We start from the raw sequence: 9,899 nt of genomic DNA, 5'->3' as shown, positions 1-9,899 counted from the left end.
TTACAATTCTATGAGACAGTCTGTGCCGGGGTAGTCTGGGAGGTTAAGCTCGTATTTTTTCTGGATGTCATAGGGCAGGAAGCGTCCGGCCAAGAAATGCTTCCCCGAGAAACTTATGGCGCACTTCTTTGGTGCTGTGAGTGAGATGAGAACTTCGGGGTTAATGCCATCCTGACTTGGTTCTTCTACGTCCCAACCTGGGGAAGACAGAAAAGAAGGAGGAGGAGGAGGAGGAGGAGGAGGAGAGGAATTTAGGGCGAGGAGGATTGTGATCATTTTCTGCCTGTTGTGCTCACACCCAGCAGGTGGTGTATTTGGGGTATGATGAGCTCACACTGAGTCGGCTATAGTGTAAGATTTATCCTCCACGTGTACCTCCAGACTTGGAAAACTCTTGCCTTGGAGCCAGGGCTCCTACAGAGCTGCCTGGAGGCACATTTATCAAGTTGTGTTTCTGAGCCTGCAGCCTGATACCGACAGTCTGTGCGAACACGTACCTGAGGGCACATCCACACTGGCAATGGGGATCTTGATTTGCTTCAGGGTGACCAGAATACCAGGGTAGGGCTCTTTAATGTTGGCACAGTCTGCATCTGGGCCCAGCATGGCATCAATCACTAGGTTGTAGGCATCGTTTATGAGCTGCACCTGAACAGATTGGATCTCAGCATGAACAATTGGGGGGTTGCAAGATGAATAACGGCAAAAGGAAAGCAAATCAAGTAATCTGAAAAGTAGACGTTTCATTGTCATTCAAAAGGGTTCACAAACTAAAAACGGTTTTCGCACCTTTTTGAATGATCTAATACAATGCCACACTTTGAAGCAGGAGGATTGGGTTACCTTTGGACAGAGCCGGGCTCACAGTTTCCCCCCATTTCCAGTTTTTGTGCTAAGCTAAGCTACCCAGTATGTTACATATTTACCATAAGAACATACCCCCCCCCCCTACAACAGATCGTATGATATCTTACATTCATTTTTGGTGGGCAGCAACATGAGCGATCTGTGGGCCTGCATAAGTCCCTGCTGTGCAGAATCCGTCTGAGCAACACAACTACTTGGTTAGGTTCATCAAAAGATTGTAGTTTGGATTAAATAACTACGCTTGTACTTCCTAGATGAAAGTCCTGCGTTTGTCGCTCTTTTTGCTACATCACCTGACTTCCTTAGAAGTGGGTTATTTATGAATTACTTTTCATAGGTTTAACCACAAACACAGCAAGACAGCATATGAGCGCATCGCCTAAAATGTTGAACTACTCCGTTAACAAAAAGCAACTTTCAATGTTACAAATGAATCGGTGCGTGCTTTATAATTAAATGACAGATTGTGTGTCAATTGGTGAGTCAATCAAATGTGACGTCTGCAAGCTGCAACATCGCTGAAAATGTGTTGCGCAGTAAAATTGCTGCTGACCTCTGTGGGGAGATAGGAGAGGGAGGGGATGTCCATCTTCTCACACTGAACTGTGAAGTCCTGGTGTAGACTTTGAGAGGAGCGTTGAGGGTGGTAGATGGTGGGCTCATATTCCTGTGCGAGATGAGGCAACAGAGAAAAGCAACGGAGAAGACGTGGGGGTGGCACAAAGGAGGAGAGAAACACAAAAATAGAGAAAAGGTTACTCGATATTGACACTACAGCCTGTGATTTCGGCCAACAGTGACAATGTGTTTGATACATTTCTCCTGCAGTTCAAGTGAAAACACTGATGAGCACTGGTCAGACACTACGGTCTGGCTCCTGAATGAATACTTCCCTTATAAACTGGGAGCTGAGGGGAGTAGAAATCCAGACACCCGCAGTCTGAAAGGTCTGTGGTGCTCAGCAGGAAGCACCTGTGACCCCTGACTCTCGAAGATAAATCCTAAAACCTCGGAACCACTGTCAGCAGTGTGTTTGATCATGGAAGAGGTCATCTTTGTTCTCAAAAACATAGTTATTGATAAATATCGACATATTGACCTTTTAAAAAGGGACACATTACCCAATATTTTTGGCAAGCAAAGTTTAAGCCAACTTTGGAAAAATCGCAAAAAAGAAATGTGGATTAGGTGCGTTACAATGAAATGGGTTGAGGTGAATAAACTCGGCTACGGAGCAGTTTTGTCAGAAGTTGGCGGCTATGCAAGGCTGCAATCCGCCAGTAAGAGAAGAAGAAGAAGTAGAGGTTGTGAACCGATAACAAAACAAGTCGCCTTGGCCATCTAACTATTTCCGATAGAAAAATAGAGAGATGTCTTCAGGACTTTTCTTTCATGTCAGCTAGTATTGGCCATTATTCATGCTGAGCAGAGACGAAGACAAGCGTTGGAGCGTTATAGGAATATCCGGTTTCAGGATTTCCAGAATCTTAAAGAATTATATTTTTATCAAGTTTATCAAAGTTCATAAATGTAATCGGGTGTAACTGGTATCAAGACATGCAGGTAGATTTAGTTTTATTTGCCCAGGCTTTGATATATCCATCCATCCATCCCAATACAGTGGAGGTAAAGGTGCTCAGCGTTACATTTCATTTGTTGCAGTCAGAAAGTGAGGAACATCTGATTAAGATAAAACAGGATTCCAAAGTCATTGTTTGATCTGTAATGGTATTATTCGGTACAGTACTCTGTATTGGCTCTACCCACATGTAAGGTATCGGAGCATCCCGACCACGGGGTTCACATTTGTGTGTTTTTTTAGTGAAAAACACCACATGAAGGTATAAATAAATAGAAACAGTTTCAAATGTGGCTGAGCTGAGGCTGCCCCACAAAGGAAGTGATCTGTCATGTCAGACAGACCGCTGCTTCCTTGGGGATCCTAAACCAATCTGACCTCCACAGACCTTCATCACCTTACCTCATCTCCATCGTGATCTCCACAGAGCGAGCAACCAGGCCAAACACAAACCACTGTGTGTGTGTGTGTGTGTGTGTGTGTGTGTGTGTGTGGCGGCCCCTCCATGCCCTTGAAATCATCAACACCATCTAACCGTGTGAAACTAACGAAGGGCTTCGAAATGACTTTCAGTGTCACTGAGCATGAGCAGAAATGAGGCGTGAGACAGAAACAAGCAAAGGGCAACAATCAAGGTTATTGTTTTTTCCAGTTCTTGCTCACATCTGACCGGGTAACGGCTTCTTCTCCCAGAGGGATGATGGTGTCTTGTTTTCACATACAGCCCATTAGGAATGGACGGATGAGGTCTGCAGCAGCACAATAAAGTCTTTAACTAGTGAAACAAGCAACATTTTGACATGTGACAAGACTTTAAAGACGAGTTTCAAAATTAGACTTCACAGAGTGTCGTCCATTCTGTTTAAATTATTATACATGATATACATTATATTATTATAACCAAATTGTTTTTCTTTTTCATTATTTCTCATCTCTACTTAATATTTGAGTAATAAACAGATGGGTGGTAATGAAATGGATGGCTTAACAATTTACTGAATTTTATTGACTGTTTCAAAATTCTATACAGCCGTTTCAAACCCTTTTCAAATTACTGTAAAACTTAAGTTCATATTATAATTAGGCTGTATGTTTACCAACACAGTAACATCAGTAGTGCCAATAAGATACTCCTCCACAGCTAGGTGGTGGTTTCAGTGCATTTCTACATTTTTAACAGGCCTCAAAATAAACTGAAGGCAATCAATACCAAACCGGTAGCAGAATTTGAAAACAGAAATAATCATAAAATACAGTATCATGGCAATAAAGTCAAAAAAATACAATAATCGTGTTTTTAAAATGTACGAGAAGACCCCAAATGAACAATGACCATTACAGTCATTTAGCAGACGCTTTCATCCAAAGCGACTTTTATCCAAAGCGGTTAAGTGTCTTGCTCAAGGACACATCGACAGTGGAGCCGGAGCCGGGGATCGAACCGCCGGCAGCTCTCCACTTAGCCACAGTCACCACATTGTAGGCGGACTACATGGTTACTATCAGCGATTACTTAAATATTATTTGCATATGATTCCGTCTGAAGCGGTTAATCGCTGTAACTGTGATCACTATCAGCGGTTTGCTTTGTCATCTTTTTTTTGCTTTAAGGTTGTGTAACAAAGAATTTGCATTTCATTCATGCCAATTATAATGTGACTAACATCAAGCAGTGATGAGCACAATGTAGTGAGCTAAACATAACATCATGTCCACTTGTTTAATAGGAACAATACACCAGAACTAATGAGGATGAGACTGGTTTTGGTTTTTTATACTAATCTAACATCAGCTTTGATCAAGGAATATCTGTGCCTTCCGGTGTGCAACATTGTTTTTTGTTTTTTTTCTCTCATACCAAGCAGTGGAAATAATCAAAAATGCATGACAGCCTCAGACACAACCAGCCTTTGTGAACACGGATGTCCTGGAGTGACGTGAGAAGCAAGTTGGCCCATTCCTATGCTCTGTCTAATCACATTCACAGCTCTGCATCAGGGGCTCAAGACCGTGTGTGTGTGTGTGTGTGTGTGTGTGTGTGTGTGTGTGTGTGTCTCACGTGTATGCTTGCATGTCTTCCTGCTGACATGGATCACATCGCACCATGAAAAACACAAACTCTTTCACAGTCCAAAGTAAGTACTCGAGTTTCTGAAGTCAGAGCAGAGAGTCAGACATGTGTGGTCCCAGTCGGCCTACTGTAGAGCGCAGTCACTTTGAAAAAAATAATAATAATAATAAAAACGCACAATTTAAGATCCAGTAAAAATGTTCACAATAGGCGACAAAAGCACAGACAGGAGCAGATGGTGAAAACATTAGAAACAAAGACATAAAATAATACATTTAAAAGACAGAATCAATGCCTAATTGTTTTTGCTTTTTTAACGTTATGGATAAGCTTCATTTCTGGAATGTCCGGGTAAAATATATATCTCCCTTGGAGCTGACCTCTAACCTCTTGTCCTTGGCCTCAAGAAAGAAAAAGATGGAGGGAAAGAGAGAGAGAAGCTCCACAGAGAGCCATCAGAGTCCATCTAACATGGTTTTAATCAGAACTATCAATGCACAGTAAATCAAGCGTGTCAGACACATGTGGTAAAGTGTATAGATGCATTCCGCTCTAAACCAAAGATCCCAAAAACACATATCCAATATTTCCCATCCAATAAAGTCATAGACATGGGCGGGACTACAACGCCAAGTACTGAAATGAACTGTGAGAAAGAGACTCTTTTTTTTCTGTAATGCGTTTCAAGGGGATGAATCCCACGTCCAAAAACAATCAGTCTTCAAACGTCAAAATGTCAGTCAGCATGTGGCCAGAAGGGCAGAAATCTTGGTCATGACATCATATTGTGGCTGCCGAGCGTAAGAGGCAGACGGCTTTAACGAGAGTAACAATAGCGTGACATCATGACTGTCTGAGTGCCCTTGCGGGGAGGGTAACAGGATAACTGCTCCGAGCCGTTTACAGGAGCCGAAATGAAACCGCGTACAGCGCAGAGGGCCCGTATAGGGGGTCCCCTGTTAGTCCTGATGCAAGTTTGGTTTTTCTAGTGTGATATCATCTAAATGACTCAGTCAGCACAAGACTGTGTTTTTTCCAATGGATTGTTAGTGGTGTGGTTGAATACAAGAGCTGGTTTTGTGCACTAAAGACGTTATTGTTGGCGTTGATGGATTACTGGACAGGCCTACTGGGCACAGGCCAAGAGGTCAAAGTGTCAGGGCCTCCCCTTCACCTACAATATGTCGCTCAAAGAGACACGTACCAACCAGGAAGAGGCCCAAAACGACCACAAGACACACAAAACGGCTACAAAGAGACCGAAAAAAGACTACAAACAGACCTACAAAGAGATAAACAGCTGTGGAAAGGATCAAAACAACCACAAAGACCCAAATAAGTCACAAAGAGACAAAAACCTAAACTACAAAATGACACAAAAATAACCCAAAACAACTAGAAAGCCACAAAGACACTCACAAACAACTGTGAAAATGGCCAAAACAACCACAAAGATTCACAAAATGGCTACAAAGACACACAAAGCAATTACAAAGAGACTTTCAATGACCACAGAGAGACTCAAGACAACAACAAAAAGAGGCTAAACAACTAGAACGTGCTCCTACTGTTTGTAGGAGAGGTAGTGGGGCCTTTTTTGGGGCCCATTGTCTCACAATCCACTCACGATTGTTGGCTACACTTTGTGCAGTAGTTTACTTACATACATGCGCAGGTGTCGGGCACACACCAGGCCAATGGAGCCGTTTTGATCTGGACCACAGATCACCAGCACTGTTGGCTGCTTCTTTGCTAGAGAGCTGAGAGGGAAGGCCTGGTGGAGAGACAGAATAAGAGGCAGGCTGTTAGCGGATTACTGAGGGAAAGAGACAGGGTTACTAATAGAGATCTACAGTGGTCAGCAGAGGTGGGACCAAGTCATTATTTTTGCAATTCTCAAGCCTTTGCACTAAAGTCACAAGTCAAGTACCAGGTCCTGAACTGTGAGTGTAGCTTCCTAAACAAGTCATAATGCACTCTTCATAAAGTCATAGAAATTGTGACTCTACTGACTCGAGTCCACCAAGTCATGTGACCGGAGTCCACCTCTCTGGTATTCAGTGTTCATCCCCGAGAGTCAGGCCTCTTATTCGGCGCAGGTCATCCGATCTCTGCCTCTCCATCACACTCAGAGTGACTGACTGCAGCATTCCAGTCATGCCAGACGAGGGTGGAAATGGCACCAGCTACATTGTCTCTTCTGTCTGCCAGAAAAGGTCCAATCTCATTAAAATAACCCTGGCAGCATGTGGAAAAAATACCAGTGTCCTATAGCCACGGGATGCTTCCTCGTGTGTAATACACTTTCCGTCTCGGCCCCGGCTGCAGCGAGCTGCTGGCAACCGCCTCGCTTGCTGGCCGCATAATCCCTTGTAAATCCCCCTGCACCTTCTTAAACGAGCCCGGTATTCGCCTGAGGAACTGTCAACCTGAGTGGCTAATTTTCCATCTGCAACACCTACCGATGTACTGAGTGTGTGTGTGTGTGTGTACACACTCACTAATGATCATTACTGAAAGCCCTAAAGGTGTCTGCCTTCACTTTCCACAGATTCTTCAAAGCAACGACGTTGTTCCCTGAGTGTTTCTGCACTATTATATTATACAAGAATGATTGTTCGTCATCGTGAAGGTCACAGCAGCGTCTCGTAGAAGAAGAACTTGAACTGAGGGAGACAGTGCACGCTGCCTTCTGGAAATCCTGTCCAATTAAATATGTCAGAACACAACTCGTAAAAATCAATTAGACCAGTTTTTTCACCGCCATAAATAGTCCACGACTGCCTTTAAATGCAGGGCAAACAATGAGCTCCTCATAATAAAGACAAATATTGCTGGCCTTCTTTTTTGTGGTTTCTCTTAACGACATCACTACATCCTGTAATTACCCTGTACGGAGTTGTTACTCCTTTATTATAAGATGTTCAGTCATCCATGAATGTTTTATTGTACCCCTTAACTATTTTAAATGATTACAGTGTATCAGTATATGAGTGAATTGCAAAATAATGACACTATAATGTTCAGGTTGTCATAGTGTTACGCTATTGAAATTAGGTCTCTCTTCATTGTTGATCCTTGACCTCCAAAGTTTGTAGATTATCTTAAAATAGGCCGAAATTCTTCCATAAAATCCATTTATTTCCACTTCCACTAATGTATTCAGTGCGGGAGAAAGTTCATGTGGAGAAATAGACCACTACCCACATTGTATAATTAGACATAACGAGACTCAGAGTGCATTAACTAGAGCGATGAATCCAGAAGGAGAGACAGCAGCCGTTACCTCCATCATAACAGCTCAGCTGAGAAATCATCACACAGACTCAAAGAGATGGATGGGAGAGGGGAGGGGGAGGGGGGGGGGGGGGGGGGGGGGGGGGCTGATGGCAATATTAGGAGAGAGGAGCGGGGAGTGATTGAGTGGAACGGAGAGACAGAGAGCAGAGACTGAGAGTGGAAGACAGGACAGTGTCTTTCATTTTCATATCTAATGAGACTCACTCTTAGTGAGTTTCACACTGTGTAATCTGATGTTAATCCCATTGAGTTCATTATAAGTGGCACCCTCTGTGGATATGTGCACGTGTGTGTGTGTGTGTGTGTGTGTGTGTGTGTGTGTGTGTGTGTGTGTGTGGCATAATGCCAAACACTCTGTTCTGAGCTGCTCCCTAGTGGGAGATGCCAACAGTAATTACTGCAACCAGCTATTAAAGGCTAGCCACCTCCGATGGTGCCGACCCCCTACTGTGAACTCGCCCATATGGGTTATTGACTAAAGTAAAACATCCGCAGATTAAAAAAGGAACAGAGGAGTAATAATGATCCAATAATAATAATAATAATAGGATCAAATCACTATGTGTATTATCAAAGTGGTCACCTCTCGCGCTGAAACCATGGAGCATTAGCGACCGGCTAGTTCCGAACAGATTTACCGATGCGATCTAATCGTTCGCCAATTTAATTAGACGCTTTTTAAGCTTTTCATGTGCCATTCAACACCACGCCGGTAACGTGAAACGCTTGCGGTGATGTTTAGTCAACAAAACTACTTGGTTGGGCTTCAAATAAGTACGTAAACTAAGTAAAATACACGAGTAAACAACGTAACACAAGTACAGAAAACACATCGCAAGCGTGACTTACAAACTTCCAACAATTTAGCTTTCTCCCAAGGGAAAGTCCTGTGTTTGTTTGAGCGACATAAACATCCCCTCTCTTCCCCTGTTGGGTTGAAAGAAGTACACTTGTTATGAAAGTTTGGGAGTCAGCGCAGGTCGAAGATAATGTTCCTCCGTGTGTCATCTGTGAATGGACAACAACTTGCTAACACTTTAGCCAATACATCTTTATAAAAGGTGATAAAAAAAAAAATATGTCAGTGTTGTGTTTACAGCTTGTTCCACTCTCGCAAAGTGGAAGAAAAATAAAATGTCACTTTAAAATGAGCTTGGTTCCTCTTTCTTTCCTGCCCTTCATGCAACATACAAAAACTCACATCAGTTGGTTTTAATGGCCTTTCCTCCGACTGTTAAAAGCCGTCTGGAGGATCAGTGATATCAATGCTGGAGCCATTTCATGCTGCTGGTGAAACCATTAGAGCCACACACACACTGTGGAAAGGTAAGCGGCTATAAAGGGAGCAGTCTGGATCAATGCAGGCAGCGCTCTGATGTCTTTTGAAGTGCTCGTCTAATCTTGTTTGGAACAGGAGCTTGATTAACTCCAACACGTGTCCGTCCTAACGCATTTACTCTGATATGAAGCCTCCAGATGGATGAAGCAAGCAGAGGAGATAGATTTCAGTCTCAAGTGTCGGTGTTAAAAGTGTTCTTCGGCTCGTCCGTTTGTATTTTAAATGAAAAATGAGGAGGGGGGGGGGGGGGGATTTTGGTTGATATTGAGAAGAAATGACGTATGTATGTAAAATGGATTTTGTAAATAAAGGGAGTCACATCAAGTTCAAAACTATTATTAAGCCAAACGTGAAAGAGAGGCCTCGATTCAGAGCTGTCGGGGTGATTCTCCCATATAGACTCTATTCTGGGAGGATTTGTGTTAAAGATCCAGAATGTGATGTAAAGAGGTGGCAGTCGGAGCTTAACGTTATAGTGAGTGACACAAATGAAGAAGGCTCGAGTAGAGTAGAGAGGAGGGAGCGTGATTCAGCAACAAAGACGCCTACGGGAAAAGAAGCTACGCCAGAGAGACGAGCTCGTCAATGGCATTAGTCCCGCCTCTGGCACTGATTGGCCAATCGTTAGCCCTCCCTGCTGCGCTTATCGGTGGATTACTTTTCAAATGAGATCCGCCGTTTCGACGTCCGATTGAATCGAAACACTCAAACTCGGTGGAGCTGGCGTATCCGAATGTCTGGAC

The 9,899-nt window shown here is 43.3% G+C and overlaps 1 protein-coding gene across 1 annotated transcript in view; it reads right to left on the bottom strand.

Annotated features, from left to right (window-relative positions):
* yjefn3 (YjeF N-terminal domain containing 3) overlaps window positions 1–9,899 on the bottom strand; it is a gene marked incomplete at both ends in the record, with an annotated part of 41,666 nt that continues 31,767 nt past the window's right edge. The window contains 4 exons of the mRNA XM_079158346.1: window positions 1–197; window positions 498–648; window positions 1,421–1,534; window positions 6,181–6,291. Coding sequence (XP_079014472.1) covers window positions 1–197; window positions 498–648; window positions 1,421–1,534; window positions 6,181–6,291 — 573 coding nt within the window. The remainder of the gene's footprint in view (window positions 198–497; window positions 649–1,420; window positions 1,535–6,180; window positions 6,292–9,899) is intronic.

The sequence above is a fragment of the Pholis gunnellus genome (assembly GCF_910591455.1).
Source record: "Pholis gunnellus genome assembly, chromosome: 4".
NCBI classification, from domain to species: Eukaryota; Metazoa; Chordata; class Actinopteri; order Perciformes; family Pholidae; genus Pholis; species Pholis gunnellus.
This window is presented reverse-complemented; position numbering and strand designations above follow the sequence as displayed.